This window comes from Eleutherodactylus coqui, chromosome 9 (genome assembly GCF_035609145.1).
Source record: "Eleutherodactylus coqui strain aEleCoq1 chromosome 9, aEleCoq1.hap1, whole genome shotgun sequence".
NCBI classification, from domain to species: Eukaryota; Metazoa; Chordata; class Amphibia; order Anura; family Eleutherodactylidae; genus Eleutherodactylus; species Eleutherodactylus coqui.
Genome location: NC_089845.1, coordinates 76,087,800 through 76,105,126, shown reverse-complemented (window position 1 = coordinate 76,105,126; position 17,327 = coordinate 76,087,800). Strand labels below are relative to the sequence as shown.

The following is a 17,327-nucleotide window of genomic DNA, read 5'->3' as shown; positions in this document are numbered from 1 at the left end:
ACATTGTCTTCTTTCAGCCTAACATACTATGTGACCCTGTGGAAGTGATTTTTTAAAATCTGTACTAAAATTTGGATGTGGTCATATCCATAGCAAGAATCCTCAAGAGATTAGTCACAATGCAGATTTAAAAATCTGCGACATGCCTAGAATCTACCTAGAAAGAGGGATCAGTGCGACTTCCTTCGCTCTACAAACGGCAGAATGTTACCTTATCTCTATTTCTGTTTCTGAATTTAACAGGATATAGAATAAACAACACAGTGCACAAAGATACTAAAGTCAATGTAACTAATAGGATTTATGAAAAGGGTGAAATTCTACATTTCAAGGCTTCATGAAAATACAAATTAGCTGATTCATACACAAGTATTCAAGGGAGCCTGTCACTAGTTGTTAGCACAGTAAACCAATACCGTCCCTACAATTGTGTAGTATCTCTTGTTCCAACACTCCTTTTGCTAACACTATTGATACATGAATAGTAAAAGTTTGAAAAGTTCCTATGTGATAAAACAGAGCTGTTTTGGCCATGTGATGGGCTCCTGGCGCATGTGCAGATAAACGTTCCCATTTGTGGACAGAATTGAAGAGCTTATCTGTGCATGCGCTGGGAGCCCAATGCATGGTGCAGGCGCGAAACTTCAGAGCGGTGCACGGATGGCCCCCTTCAGAGAGGGGCGGACTTTGGTGAAAAAGTGGAGCTAGTGGTGTGACTTTGGGTACTTTGGAATAAAACTTGATCTGTGCAGTGAATATTTGTAGATACTTGAGTGATATTGACTATAACATATTGCTAACTATGCAGTAAGCATCATGAAAGGTACACAGCCACTCTTACTGCAGTTTCTTCAAAAATGGATATGTGATTTTGGAAATCACCTCTTCAATTGCAAAGTTTCTTTAGTTTTGACTGTAAGTGTATTGGAAGGACTAACATTGTGGTTGTAATGTTGGACAAAGCCTCTACCTCTGGGAAAATAAGTAACCAGTCAAAAGATCCAGATCACATAAATCTTCTTCCAGCTGAACAGGGTAATATACAGGGTTAGATTAAAAAGCTCATCAATTACAGTATTAGTCTGGGTTGTCTGTTCTTTGTAAATCTATTGTATGCTATGCTTTATGGTAGCCGGTGTTTAGAAATAGTTAATTTTAGTCGCTGTCTGGATTTTAGAATCCATGTAAGTATTCTCTTTAATAGAGATGGGTCTGCTGTCTCTAAATAAAGCTTCAGTAAGGAATTCATCATGTCTTTAATATTTTCTTCCCCAGGTGAAATGTTGTAAATACTGGCCAGATGACACAGAGATATATAAAGATATTAAAGTGACACTTATTGAAACAGAGTTACTTGCTGAATATGTAATACGAACATTTGCAGTAGAAAAGGTAAGTACTCAAGAATCTTGTACTGCGTATTAAAATAGAATATGTTGATAAAGTTTTCGGACTTAGTTAAAGGGGTTCTCCAGTTGCAAACTATTAATGGCCTATACCCAATATAGGCCATCAGTAGTAGATTGGTGGGAGTCTGTCGTCCAGGACCCTTGCTGTTTTGCTGGACCAATGTGTTCATGCACTAAGTTAATTTCTGCAGTAGCCAGGCTTGGTATTGTAAGCCAAGTTCTCTTTCACTTCAGTGGAAACTTGGCTTGCAGTACCAAGCCTGGCCACTGCAGTGGGGACAGTGCTGTCTGTTTCCTGCAGAAATATGCTCAGTGCATGACTGCATTGGCCCAGCAAGCAATTGATCGACACTGGTCCCTGGCAAAAAAAACTCCAATCTACTACTGATGACCTATCCTGAGGATAGGCCATTCATACTTTACAACTGGACAACCCATTTCAATGCCAGTAGAGTTTTAAAGGGAGTTTTCTGGTTTGGAAAACAAAACTTTTTCAAATTTCACATTAGCGAATTGTAAGTTAATAGTTGGGGGTCACCCATGTAGAATAATCACCTATGTACCAAAGTAGAGAAGAGCAACAAAGCATGTCTCGCACTCTGGAGGACTCGGCACATCCATGCATTACACAGACAGCACATTGGTTTTACCAGGAATGTTTAATTCTTCAGTTCCCCTATGGAGGCACTGCAGGGAAACTAAACGTTTGCTGTCAGGTTCCTCCATTTATTACAGCTGATAGCTGAGGGTCCTTTATAATAACAATGGATTGTTCTAGTCCAAAGTTTATATAAATGGGGATGTTTAATGTTCCAGGACTGTATTCACTGGCTGCAGTTTTCGGTTATTTCGATTATTATAGTGTTATGCCATAATTAATTACATTGTGCTCAGATATGCCGTGTTTGTAAACCAGATCCGTGCCCTGGATTCCACTAAAGTTTTTACTGCATGTTTCTTGAGAAGTACTTCCTGAGCACCAGGGTAGGGATGTAACCAGCTCTGTATAAGGTGTTCAATTATAGAACATTAGCAGACTATGAATTATTGTCATTGCCTATGACTGGTTTATAAATCCTTTTTTGTGTTGGTCCCTTTTTCCTGCACTATCTTCTTTTATCCCTTGACAACCCAATATTTCTATCTCTCTTCACATGACACGTGCTATTAAATTGTTCATTTCTCACCGCCCGTACATTCTTTGACTCTATATAATAAAAGGAGCGTCGTATTTTTTTGGACCACCGTGCCTCCCACAGATTCTTGGTTAACTTTTTTTTTTTTTGTAAACTGAAACTCAAAGTTCTGTCCCAGCCCTGTGAAGTTTGCAAATTGCACTGAATAGCATATGCTTGCATTGATGAGAGAAGTGTGAAGACCTCCAGTTGGAGATGTTTCTTATTAAATCTTGTATAGACTCGATTCATCTGCTGAACAGATGGAGTCCCATTCAATCCCATTAGAAATGGTAGCACTGTATTAAAATGTCGTATTTATTGAGATTTATGAAGACTTTCTAGAATATTATCTTTCTGGCAGAGCATAAGAAGTCGCAAGAAGTGGGGTGAATTCAGTTCATATCAAAAATGTTTCAACTTTTTCTTCTTTGTGATGTGCATTGCATTTTTGCTATTTTTCTAATCTTTAATGGGTTTTAGCCTACGAGGAAATTGATTGTTTATGATGGTGAAGCACATATTTAAAGACAGCAATATAGACTAAACGCTACTGCCTATGAACATAAATAAGAGCTGCTCCATTATTACACGTGGATTGCATTATAATTACTATTTACTTAGGACCGTTACTAGTTTTTCGTACTATAGATCTTTTACAATGTATTCATGTGTTTACATGGAGCTTTAATGCAGATATTTTATTTTAAATTGCGCATATATTTCCAGTAATTAACTAATCTGCATATTTATTCAATTTAGTCCCCGAGGTAATGTTGCTATGGATTAATTTTTAGGTTATTTATATTTTTTTAAATGATCAATATCCATATATCAGTATTAATAGTTCTTTCTTTGTTATGTACAGAGGGGTATACATGAAATACGAGAAATCCGCCAGTTCCACTTTACAGGCTGGCCTGATCATGGTGTGCCATACCATGCAACAGGACTTCTGGGGTTTGTACGGCAAGTCAAATCAAAGAGCCCAGCCAATGCGGGTCCACTGGTTGTGCATTGCAGGTAAACTGACGGTGGAATCATCAATGATGCGAGGCAACAATGTTACTGTGTTTTAGAACTCTGTTTACAGCTGCAAGAAAAAGTAACTGAACTCACTGGAATGTTCGGGATTTCTTCATTGATTGCTAACTTTGAAATGTTTCTACACTTTGATTGGAGTCATCTGTGGTAAATTTAGTTTTGTGGACATAATTTGTAAAACACACTCGGCTGTCTATATAAGGTCTCACAGCTCACAATGCATATCAGAGCTAAAACTAAGCTATGAAGAGGCATGAACTGCCTGTACAGCTTAGAGACAGGATTGTATGGAGGCACGGGTCTGGAAAAGGCTATATATATCTGCTGCACTGAACGTTCCCAAGAACACAGTGGCAAACATAATTCTTAAAGGACCAGTCCAACAAAAAACTGTTTTTCCATGCCCCCCCAACTTGATTGTGTGTCACACTTTGGAGGTTTCCTCTGTATATTCCAGACCCCTCCATATCTGTTTGATGCTTATCGAGTACCATCTTAAAGTAAGATTTTTTTTAACTTTTCAACTTCAATAAATCCCATGATACATCAGCCCAGCCTTAGTTAAGGCTATACCATTTTTGCCTGTGGACGTGGACAGTTTAATTATCTTCTGTAGTCACCTATATAATCTACAGACCATAAATATAGAGTCAAGAGGATGAGCTGTGGTCTCTTCTATTATAACCGTGTGCCAGCAGCTGTGTGATTTGTGATCATCATCAGTAACTGTGATATGAATGACTATGTCTGCTGCAGGAAGTTGCAGTAGTAGATCTATACAATAGCATCACACAAACTGAGAAATTGACTAGAAAATGACAACATAACCCCAAGCAGATCTGAGCTGGTCAGAATTGAGATCACATGACCACCTGAAGAAAAAGAAGCTGGGAGATTCAGACAGAAAGAAATGACCAAGCTAACACTAGCCCACTTATATATATTGGGGGGATAACTACACGAATGAATACGAAAATCACGACAGTGGCCCTTGAAATGAAAAAAAGTTTGGAACAGCCAGAACTCTTCCTAGAGCTGACCCAGCAAATTAAGTAATCTGGAGAGAAGGGCCTTGGTAAGAGAGGTGACCAAAGACACAATGGTAACTCTGGTTGAGTTCTAAAGATCTTTTGTGCAGATGGGAGAAACTTCTGGAAGGCCAGCCATGACTGTAGCACTCCACCAGTCTGGACTTTATGGCAGGATGGCCAGGAAAAAACTTCTCCTCAGTAAAAGACATGTGAAAGCCGCCTGGAGTTTATCAAACAGCACTTAAGGGACTCTCAAACAGTGAAAAACAAGATTCTCTTATCTGATGAATCCAAAATTGCCCTTTTTTGTCTCAATTTTAAGCGTTATGTCTGGAGGAAACCAGTCACTGCTCATCACCTGCCCAGTACCATCCCTACACTGAAGCATGGTGGTGGCAGCATCATGCTGTGGGGGTGTTTTTCAGTGTCTGGGACAGGGAGACGGGTCAGGGTTGAATGGAGCAAAGACATTCTTAATGAAAACAAGAGTGCAAGGGACCTCAGACTGGCAGAGAATCCCATAGTAATAACTAGATTTACAGCATTCTAGTACTTTGTACTTAGAGTACCATAATGCGTTAAATGCCATTTTAAGTTTTGGGATATTACGATTTTTGAAAATAAAGCATCCTTATTGTGTAATAAAACTGTAATTTTCCAATATGATTTTCAGATCCGTTCTCTGCAGTTTTCTGGATGTATGTTTGTGGTAATTGAATGGATACTTTCATCAGAGGTGGCGCATCTGTCCTCCTCATGTGATGATCACAGAGGTGCGCAGTTGGTTCATAGTTATGGTACTATCCTCAGAGCTCTCTCTTCTAATGAGGCTTCCACTTGTGGGACCACGATAGATTTTCATCATCTAGAAAACAAACGACGAAGGATCCCGTTTAATAGCAAACAAAGATCTTGAAAACTATAAAAAAAAGATATTACAAAATTTGCATGACTTTTTAAGATGCAACAGATAAGCTTTATTTGCTCAAACTAGAAGGTCCATGTAAAAGACAATAATAAGTCAATAACGTATCAGAAAATGTTTTTTTTTGCAGTATTGATCAGTTTACAATAACAATGCTTGCAAACCAGCCTAGACTCCTGTACTACAGAAAAGCGTGCATTGATTGCATGATGGTCTAATTTGTAAATTCCCATGGGCAGACTGTACATGTAATGCTTTAGAAAATGAAGTTGGAGAATTTTTAATGTATACTCATTGTACAAAAAAAGAATTAACACCTAGAAGGAGTTGTCGGAATTTAATGAAACTTTCTGTGTGATTGTAACATTGATATAAGTGATTACAATATCAGAACAAAGGGATAATCTAATACAGAAAACTGAACACTTGAAGGGAGGCTCTAGTACCCTGTTGTACCGCCTCTGGCTTGTATACAAGATGCGATATGGGCAGACATGGAGGCTGTAGTACCCTGTTGTACCGCCTCTGGCTTGGATGCAAGATGTGATACGGGCAGGCATGGAGGCTCTAGTACCCTGTTGTACCGCCTCTAGCTTGGATGTAAGATGTAATACGGGTGGGCATGGAGGCTCTAGTACCCTGTTGTACCGCCTCTAGGTTGGGTACAAGATGTGATATGGGCGAACATGGAGGCTCTAGTACCTTGTTGTACTGCCTCTAGCTTGGGTACAAGATGTGATACGGGCAGGCATGGAGGCTCTAGTACCCTGTTGTACCGCCTCTAGCTTGGATACAAGATGTGATACAAGCAGGTATGGAGGCTCTAGTACCCTGCTGTACGGCCTCTAGCTTGGTACAAGATGTGATACGGGCAGGCATGGAGGCTCTAGTACCCTTTTGTACTGCCTCTAGCTTGGATACAAGATGTGATACGGGTGGGCATGGAGGCTCTAGTATCCTTTTGTACTGCCTCTAGATTGGATACAAGATGTGATACAGGCAGGCATGGAGGCTCTAGTACCCTGTTGTACCTCGTCTAACTTGGATACAAGATGTGATACGGGCAAGCATGGAGGCTCTAGTACCCTGTTGTACTGCCTCTAGCTTGGATAGATGTGATACGGGCATGCATGGAGGCTCTAGTACCCTGTTGTACCGCCTTTAGCTTGGATACAAGTTGTGATATGGGTGGTGATGGAGGCTCTAGTACCCTGTTGTACCTCATCTAGCTTGGATACAAGATGTGATACGGGCAAGCATGGAGGCTCTAGTACCCTGTTGTACCGCCTCTAGCTTGGATACAAGTTGTGATATGGGTGGTGATGGAGGCTCTAGTACCCTGTTGTAACACCTTTAGCTTGGATGTAAGATGTGATCCAGGCGGGCATGGAGGCTTACAGGTTCCATATGTTATCCTGCAGCATATCAGTCCCCGTTTGCTGTAACTGAGCCTCTAGATCGTAGAAACACATAGGCTTTCGAAATTGGCATCCCAGATAGTCCCATACTTGTCCTATAGGTGATAAATCTGGCAACAGGGGAGCCATGGAAGTGTGGCAATGTTGTAAAGGCATTCCTGTTACCTTCTGGTGTGTGCTGGAAAATGCCTCTTGGAAGCCCTGCAATGAGAGGAACACATGTGGCTGCAGGATGTCCTGAACATATCGCTGAGCTGTCATTGTCCCTCATACCAATACTACGGGGGACCGACTGTCATATATGATGGCACCCCAGACCATCACACCAGCAGGGGGCAATGTGCAGCTCCACAGCAAAGGCAGGATTCAGCTGCTTACCCCTAGGTCTCCAGACATGAACACAGACATCATCAGTGCCCAAACTAAATCTGGATTCAACCCTGAAAATAACCGAGGTCCACTTCAGAGAAGTCCAGTTTTGTCATTCACAACACTACTGCATATGCAGGTGACATTGGGTGGGTGTCAAAGGCAGTACACATAATGGGTGCTGTGAGACCAAATGTCCTTCATCCAAGTGCCTAGAAATGGTTCTGACACACAGGGACCTGTGACGATGGTGCTACCAGTCTCTGGATGGCAGACAGCGAAACAGCTGGAGCTGCTCATGCTTGTCGGTCTAGCGGTCAACAAGCTCTACACAAGAGGTCCACTAAACACAAGTAACCTCTAAGAGTATTTTTAAAAGCCAAAGGTGGAACCACATTTTGAGGCCTCCGTAGCAAGACCGTTCATCTAATCACACCACAACTCTCATCATTTGTGTATCTGCCCGAGATGTAACTGCATGCCGAGTTTTGCAACAAAATGACAACTCCTTCTAGGGACATGATTTTTTTCTACAAAGCGTGTACATGAATATGCTCAGATAAAGCTATTTCTATGAAAGACAAATTTGCAGGGACTTTTGAAACATTTTTCCCTGCAAGGTTTTTACACTTCATTATATAAACCATGTAAGATACTTGTCTAAAATAGATGACATTATTTGGTATTTCTCTAACCCCCGTCCTTTGCTCGCTGCTTGTTTTTACAGTACAATGTTTAGGTAATAGCAAAATAGATTGTACAGTCATTAATCATTTTCTTGTTAAGGCAAAGTATCTTCTAAGTATGGAATTTGATGTTAAAAAGGTTCTCTAAAATAAATTATCATTTTTTCTTTCATATACTGCCCAACGTTTAAAAAAAAATAATAACATAGTGTATAATCACCTGTCCTGGTAACTCGCACATTGCCTCTCTGTTCACCTCGCCAGGTCTATTTGCAGGGTCAGTCTGTGCATAGAATCTCATAGGCTGCTGCAGTAGTCTGTGAGCCCCATCAACAGACTGACTGCAGCCTGTAGACAGAGCGCCGGTATTGGAGAATGGAGTTGTGGTGCAGGAGCTGTGGGATGGGTGAAAATAATAATTTTGGGGGGAAAAACCATTTAAAGATGATCTCCTATTATTGGTTGTGAACTTTGAAATGTATGCTAGTTGTCGTATATCCTCCATATTTTATGGCTGGTCTTAGCTAGCTAGATTTAGTGGAAATGACGACTCCATTAGTGGACTGTCTACTGTAGATTGTGACATGTCTTGGACCATGGTGGAACAGTAAGCTTGTATAGCAAATTGGAACTACAGTAAGTGCAAGGTTAATGCTTGCTCATGGTCTTGTTTTCTTTCTTTCAGTGCTGGAGCGGGCAGAACAGGTTGCTTTATTGTCATAGACATCATGCTGGACATGGCTGAAAGGGAAGGAGTTGTAGATATTTACAACTGTGTCAGGGAACTTCGCTCTCGTAGAGTGAACATGGTACAAACAGAGGTACATTCATTATGTATATATATGTAAAAAACTAAAATAACATTGTAAGACAGTAACCAACAAGTACATGATCCTCCAAGATACAATGGCCTCAAGTTACAATATTTTCAACATACGATGGGCTTTCCCAGAGCATTGTAACTTGAAACCAGATTTGCAGTCTGTAACATATGCTGGAAAATCCAGCCAGTCATTGTGGGCATTTGACTGGTAAACCCATGCTCAACCACTGATGGGCTGACTAGTGGTGCCTCTTTACATGTGGCAGGATGAGCTGCTCCTTTGGACACCAGGTCAGGTGGCTCCATCTTATTTTGTTGGTTCACTGTGTTCTGTACAGGACCCTGAAGAAGCTGCTGTCGTCTACATAGAAAGTGATTTACAGCTTGCAGCGGCTCCATCTGACTCTTATATGTGAGGATTTGCCTTATCTACATGTTATCTGCTTAATTTTCTTCCATCTCCCTTTTGTATTACTTTTGGTTGATATTTTGGGGACTTTGGAACCAATTACTAGTTTTCCATAGAGTTATGGTTTTAATATGCAATATTTTCAACACACAGTGGTCGTCCCGGAACCAATTAATCTAGGATGTTGAAGGACCGCTCTGTTATACACACTGCTCTAGTACTAAACTAACAGCAAAAGGCAGTCTCAATCTATCTGTGTGATATATATAAATATGTCTTAAGCAACATTATCTCTGATAAATTCTGGATTCTGCACCCAAATGTGTTGCTAAATCTATACCATTTTAGAATCCCATTGAATGCCATGAAAATCCACACAGTAGTTCATACAACACACATTTTTCCATGCATGGTTTCTCAAATCTGCATTGCAGAAAAAGGAGAACAGACATGTCAATTGTTGCCTTTTTTTCTACCGAAATTCACAGGAAAATGGTATAGGGTGGCTTCATGAGTTTTTGCTCTATTGACAGAGGCTAGATCCACATGTGGATCCACACGAAAATTTGTGGCAGAACTCTGAGGCTCAAAGTTCTACCATAAATTAAGGGGTTTTCCATGAAAATACTATTGATGACCTATCCTCAAGATAGGTCATCAATAGTTGATTGGCCGGGGTCCGTTGCTCAGAACCATGACCGGTCAGCTGAACGGGCGCATGGTGTCAGCGCTGCAAATACACAGCGGTTGGAGCAGAAACCTTCGCACCGACCTCTGGGTAGTGGCCGGCACTTGTAACTGCAGGCACGGCTCCCACTGATTTCAATGAGAGCTGTGCCTGCAGTTACATGCGTCGGCCACTGCAAGGAGGTTGGCACAGAGACTTCCCCTCTGACCTCTGTGTTTTTGCGGCGCTGACAGCATGCACCCACTCAACTGACCAGTTGGGGTTCTGATCGACGGACCCTGGCTAGTCAACTATTGATGACTTATCCTGAGGATAGGTGATCCTGTGAGCGACGCTGACAGCATGCGCCCGCTCAACTGACTGGTTGGGGTTCTGACCGACGGACCCCGGCTAATCAACTATTGATGACTTATCCTGAGGATAGGTGATAAATATGTCCCTGGAAAAACCCTTCAGGGCTCAGTCACAGCATCGACGTCTCTTTGCAGCGCTGATGAAAGAACACATGACCGGCAATGAAGCCAGTCACATGTTCTTCCTCCTGGCGCTGCAGAGAGATGGCCGTCTTCAGGTATGGCCGTCTGCTAGCTGCAGTCACACGGGCGCATCGGCGCCCGTGTGACTGAGCCCTTAGGCTGTCAGATCCACGTTGGAAAAATCAAACGTGGATGTGAAAATTTAACACTTGTGTGAATGAGGCCTAAGGGGGCTGTCACATGTGTAGGTTTTATTTAGATTTTATTATGCCGTTTTGAAGCCAAAATCGGGTGTGGATAGTAAAAAAAGAGAGAAAATATACAGGACAGATACTACTTCTCTTTTTTTGAATCTGCTTATGGCTGAACATGGGACTGCACCCTAATTATTGGTAGCGGTAGGGAAGTAAATAATCTTGACAATTGGTGGCAGCTGGATATAATGGAGTAATTCTTTGCTTCACATTCAATCACATTTGTATAGATAAATGCGCCTATTATGGTACATTCAAACTTTTCATTTTTAAATGTTCTACTTTTATTCCAAATGAGATAAGCAGTGAATTTCTGTATAACAATAGGGGTTTTCTTTCCTCCTTTAGGAACAGTATGTGTTCATTCATGATGCCATATTAGAAGCCTGTTTATGTGGGGACACATCAATCTCTGCATCTCAGGTTCGATCAGTATACTATGAAATGAATAAAGTGGACCCTCAAACAAACTCCAGCCAAATCAAAGAGGAATTTAGAGTAAGTGCAAATTAATTCATTATCTTAAAGGGAACCAGTCACCAGGCTCCCCAATCCAGTGCTGCCACCCCCGAAAGTCAAGGCGGATCATGCAACCGAACCACTGGCTGCAAGCTGTACACGCATACTCCTATGATTGCTTAATTTCAGTGGTGGTAGCACTGTTTTGGGGAGCCAAGTAAGTATAAGAAATACCTCCCCGGATTTGAGGAAACCTGCCAAATGAGTACTATATCATAGTTTATGGCGCTCATACCTTCTGACATGTTGGGCAACAGAGTCAGTGGGCTACTTTTCTACCACACTCTTTGGTATGTTCATCTAGATCACCATGTGATGTATATCATTCAGTCTACTGATCATAGAAAATTTATTTTAGCCTGTATAAAAATGTTTTTTTCTCATACTCATGAGGTCTGCCTGAGAATGGCCATTTTTTCCATTCCTAAGAATGGAGGGTTTGCTTCTGTAGACCATTCACAATTTCAGCAGCCTAGCTCCTTTCAAGTCATACTGTCTGTGTTGTAGTTTCGTGCATAGCTAGTGGCCAAGAAAATCAGTACAATGACTGCAGCCCTAAACCAGTCCTTCAGCCCCTGCATTCCCAGAATTGTGAGGATCCTGGTAGTTGGACCAGCACAGATCAGAAATTGATGGACTATGCTAGTTATTTGTCATTACTATCACTTATGGGAAATGCACTTTAAATTAGCAACCGTATAAATATTTACTCTTGCCAAATTCAGTATCTTTGGAAACAATGTCATAATTTACCCAATTTATTATAACTTTATACTTTTACGTTATTGTGTGTGCAGACATTGAACATGGTGACTCCAACACTACGGGTAGAAGACTGCAGTATAGCACTCTTACCTAGGAACCATGAAAAGAACCGTTGCATGGACGTCTTACCTCCAGACCGTTGCCTCCCGTTCCTCATAACAATAGATGGAGAAAGCAGTAACTACATCAATGCAGCCTTGATGGATGTAAGAACATTTTTCTCGTTCATACTAATGAGAATATAATCTATAATCCCACAAAATGAGATCTTCCAAAATAAGAGAAAACAGCCCTAAGCACCCATCAGGGTACACTTAAACAATAATACGTGACAGGTATTGCAGAGGAAAGTAATGTCATCTAAAGTTCTCCAATGCCAGTAGAACATCCGGACAGTGATGGAGTATGGCACACAATATTATCTCTGTGTTATTTCCCTTGATACTAAGTTGTCTGTGCTGTAATTGACTCTGTTGATCTGTCCATTCTTGTAGTATCGCAGTACTTCATGCTTACGTTCTTCTTGGTTTGTATTGTAAACATTTTGACCAACAACTGAAAGGCTGTGGCAAAAACCGACGTCCAATTGATCCGGACTCCTCTTCAAATTCAGGTCCCACTCAATTACATTTTTCTGCACATGGATTTGATATCCTGTTGCAGAGAAAAAAAGAAAGGGCATATCATATCTTGACTCCGATTTTGTGCAAAATCTGTGCGGAATCTGCGTTGGGGTATTCATGCATGGATTGGCCCCAATGAATGGAGCCATTCTTTATATGAATCCATAGCATCTGCAAATGCAAATCCCCAGTAGAAATTCCGAGCTCAGCCTTGGATGCCTGCTGACCCAATTATGGGACAGACCCGTGTTGTATATTCAAGCGTAGACTTTGCTGTGTGAACATACTCCAATAACCCTTCAGAGTAAAGAAATTACATGTAACATATAGTGAATGCACAGGAAAACTGAGAAAGTCCAGCGTTGGGTAAAAAGCTTTCAGTCTTTGTTAAACGACCCAGACAGACATGGAAGAACAAATAGTAGACAACGTGTTTGAGGGCTACTGCTATCTAAGAGAAACAGAAAGACGAGGATCTAGTAGGCAAAAGAACACAAAACTTAGGTTATTGAGCAGTGGTAAAACATCACCTCGGCAGATGAATCTAGATTTCTATTGAACTATGCTTACAGGAGGGTCGGAACTTGGCACAAGCAGCATGAATCGATGAACCTTTCCTGTCAGCTGCTCAGAGTATGTCAGTACCCTTAGCTAGTTTGCAGCAACTGCAACAACCCGTTGTATTTCCATGAGTCAGTATTCTTGCCAAACGATTTCAACACCTAGGAGAATCTTTGCTATGATGAATTTCTGCAGCTCTAAAGGCCAAAGGAGGTCCAACACTCTACTAGATGATTGTCTCCAATACAGTGGCCATTCATTGTACATATAACTACATGCATGCACCCATCACTGAGGTAAAAACATATGGAAGTCGAAGTATGGAATTGTCCTGGCTGCTCCATTGGCTGCAGTCTGCATAATCTGCTCTTGAGGACTGGATGGCTGAGACCATCTATTACACATACATATAACCTTATTTATAAAATACCATATAGCACTAAGAAGCCATTTTATGTTCCTTACACACATACACGGTATATGCATTACACTGAATGCATACAAAGAGGTCTGTGAATACATACCTTGTTCCAAATACCCTGTCCTGGTTAAGGATGTGCCTATACCTGGACTGGTGGGTCATGTACTCGGGGTGCTTTCCAGGGGAGCACCGACAAAGGCACTCTGCCTTGGCGTGGATAATAAGATACGGGTGTTGTTGTTAGCCAGTTAGTCGTTCATGACCCTCGGCGACCCTAAAGGCAAGCTCCCTCCACGTTTTTCGGTTTTGCATTGCTGCTTTCAGTTGTGTGATATCCATGCCAGTATCAGCTCTGACAGTATCGGCCATCGTGTTCTTTGGCTCCTGGTCTTCTTTTGCCACTGATCTGTCAAAACATTATAGATTTTTCTAGCGACTCTGCGTGCATTACATGGCCAAAATACGTGAGCCTGAGTCCGGTCATCTTCCCCTCCAGTGATATATTGGGTCTTATATGATTCATGACTTCTCTGTTACTCTCGCTGCTCAGGGTATACGCACAGCTTTCAGGTATAGAGCAGCAAACTGAATCATTACTCTGGTCTTGATAGCTGCAGTCTGCTTGGTTAGAGACGGATAGTAAATTATAATAACTTTTTCAGCTGAGATGGAAACCTTTCCGCTGTGTCAACCATTTAATAAGTACAAATGTTAAAAGTTAGCCTTTACCTTCCTCTTAGAGTGTGAATATCTTCACTAAAAATAAAACTGTTAGAAATACCACAATGACCTCCCAAATCAATTTCTTGTCCGATCCTTTGTTGGAAAAAGGTAAGTCTATATTGTAACCACTTGAAGATGAAAATGTTAGAAAGTGGTGGCATTTCTTACAAGAAAAAAGGAAAAAACCTCCAAAGGGTCCTTGGCCGTTTTGTTACTTTTAACAATGTCTTCTTGGTTTGTGACATTCTGCTATTGAACATACTTGATTTCCTGATTCCTCGCTATCATTATAATTTGTTCTCCTTTCTTTAGAGCTATGTGCAGCCGTCGGCTTTCATCGTTACACAACATCCCTTACCAAACACAGTAAAAGACTTCTGGAGGCTGGTCCTTGACTATCACTGTACATCAATAGTAATGCTAAATGATGTAGACCCTGCGCAGGTATGTCGGCTGAAATCTTGCATGCACTGGCAGAATTAATTCAGAGCATTTCACATTTCAGAAAAGCTATCCATAGGCCAAGAGGAAAGGTCAGGCTTTTTTTCTGATTACACACACGATAAGTCTTTTGTGTCACCTGGATGAAAGTTACTAGAAAGTCACTTGGTCAATGTAAAGAAATGGGTTTTTGGAAGGAAAATATATTTTTGACTATGTAACATAATAGATTTTTATTACTTCAAGCCTTCTTGTCACGCGTACATTGCAGGTGACAACCAGTAATTTGCTACAAATGTTCTTGAGAAGCTGTTCATATTATTTGGTAGTCATTGTAATAGCCAGCTGTGCTTTAGAAGATTAAAGTGACAGTAAAAAGATTTGCTTAACTGCATGATAAAGGCACAGTAGAGATCCCTCCATCTTTATCTTTTCCAACAAGTGCCGTTAATATCTGTGGAATGCCCTTGGAGTGAACATATTCTATAAGTATTTCCTGCTTTCTGCTGAAATAATTATTGTATTTGTTTTCTCGGCGCTACTGTTGAATATAGATATTTAATGTAGCCCTACATGAAACAACCATCAGCAGAACAATTGCTCAGAGTCATTTTGATTGGTCTATGTCCCATGTAAACCCAGGAACCAGCATTGTACTGAGCGAGAAATCACTGACTAGCCGCTAGTCGCTTCGTTTAAGTTTACTGAAAAGATAGCAAATAGTGAGTGATTCTGGCTCCGTATAACAGGCAGTTGTTCATCTTTGAATGACTACCGTTTCATAGGGAATGGAGGCAGGCGGTTGGAAGAGATCTCTGGCACATTCCACCTCCATTCACTGGACGACTATCACTACTGTGTGAAAGCAATTGTCCCATGTAAAGTAACCCTTAGAATTAAATAGATTAGGATTAGAGATGAGCGAGCATACTCGGTAAGGCAATATACTCGAGAGAGCATGGCTTTTTTCGAGTACCTGCTGGCTCGTCCCTGAAGATTTGGGGGGCCGCGGGGTTGGGGGCGGTGCGGGGGAAGCAAGGGGGAGCGGGGAGGAAAGTGAGAGAGATCCCTCTCTCTCTCTCTCCCCCTATCCCCTCCGCAACCCCCCACGGCCCCCTCAAATCTTCAGGGACGATCCAGCAGGTACTCGAAAAAGGCGATGATCTCTCGAGTATATCGCCTTACTGAGTATGCTCGCTCATCTCCAATTAGGATAGATCAAAGAGGTTGAGTTTAGAAAACTCATTTTTGTATACTCTATTACGGGATGCTGGGTCAATAGAGGCAGGCCACCCTAAGGATCTCGTGGCCAGAATGGAGTGGCTTTACAAAGACAGCTAATAGGATTGCATGGCATTGTGTTGATGTTGCAAGGAAATTGAAGACTTAGGCCTCATGCACACGGGGCAAATTGAATTGTGGATCCTGCGCTTGTCCCCAGGGCGATCCACTGCTCAATTTGCCCATAGATGTGCGTGGAGATTTTTCGCATGCACACAAGCGGAATTTATTTGCAGACACAACATGCTGAAAATAAAATCGCAGCATTCTCTATTTTAAAGCAGGCTAAGCATGGACGGTTTTCATTGAAGTCAATGGAAGCCATCCGGCCTGCGGCACTCCCGCAGTGAGCACTGCAGAAGGGTTGCGGGATCCACGTCAGCGACGGCATAGGGGAAATTTGTACTGTATGGCATGATCTGTACTGTGCATGTGCACCAGCCAGCACATTCGCAGCACAGATTATGAAGACTGCGGACAGGTATGTGGGGGTCACTGGCCGGGCACAGGGTCGGATTCTGCTGCGGGATCTCGCTTGCGAAATCCAACCCAGCTGCGTGCGGTCGGCCTTACTCTGTTGAGGTTAAACACATCCCAGTAATACGGACTCTGTCAGCAGCGGGTGTAAATTAATAATAATAAACTTTATTTGTATAGCGCCAACATATTCCGCAGCGCTTACATAGACAGGGGGAATACAGAAAGACAAAAGTACAAACATTACAGAACCACGGTTACATAGTAATCAGTTGATGGAAACAATAGGGGTGAGGGTCCTGCTCCAACAAGCTTACATACTACGAATAGTGGGGTGATACAGAAGGTAAAGGGGCTGGAGATGTGCACAGTATGGCGAGGTGGAGAGTGAGGGGTGATATACACATAGACAATGGTCAGACATTTAGCCGTGTGACAGCAGAATCAGTTTGACTGCAGGGGCAGTTGATGGTGGCTGGCAAGGATTGCAGTCAGTAGGTCAGGGAGCATGTTATCAGGCGGAGTACAGAGGGGTTTGTTTAGGGAATGCGGTATGCCTTGCTGAAGAGGTGCGTTTTTAGAGCACGCCTGAAGTTTTTCAAGTCCGGGATTGCCCGGGTAGCCTTTGGTAGTCCGTTCCAGAGGACAGGTGCTGCTCTGGAGAAGTCTTGGAGGCGGGAATGAAAAGTTTGAATTAGAGGGGTGTGCAGTCTAGTTTCGTTAGCAGAGTGAAGAGCCCGGGCTGGGTGATGGATTGAGATGAGGGAGGCAATATAGGGGGGCGCTGCGCTGTGGAGGGCTTTGTGGAT

General features: G+C 42.0%; 1 protein-coding gene across 8 annotated transcripts in view; it reads left to right on the top strand.

The window, feature by feature from the left end:
* The window catches only part of PTPRM (protein tyrosine phosphatase receptor type M), a 665,244-nt gene that overhangs the window by 619,495 nt on the left and 28,422 nt on the right, over positions 1-17,327 (top strand). For all 8 annotated transcript variants that reach the window (XM_066579573.1, XM_066579570.1, XM_066579568.1 and 5 more), the window contains 6 exons: positions 1,276-1,392; positions 3,453-3,607; positions 8,743-8,878; positions 11,056-11,205; positions 12,024-12,197; positions 14,632-14,763. In XM_066579573.1, the coding sequence (XP_066435670.1) occupies positions 1,276-1,392; positions 3,453-3,607; positions 8,743-8,878; positions 11,056-11,205; positions 12,024-12,197; positions 14,632-14,763 (864 nt within the window). The remainder of the gene's footprint in view (positions 1-1,275; positions 1,393-3,452; positions 3,608-8,742; positions 8,879-11,055; positions 11,206-12,023; positions 12,198-14,631; positions 14,764-17,327) is intronic.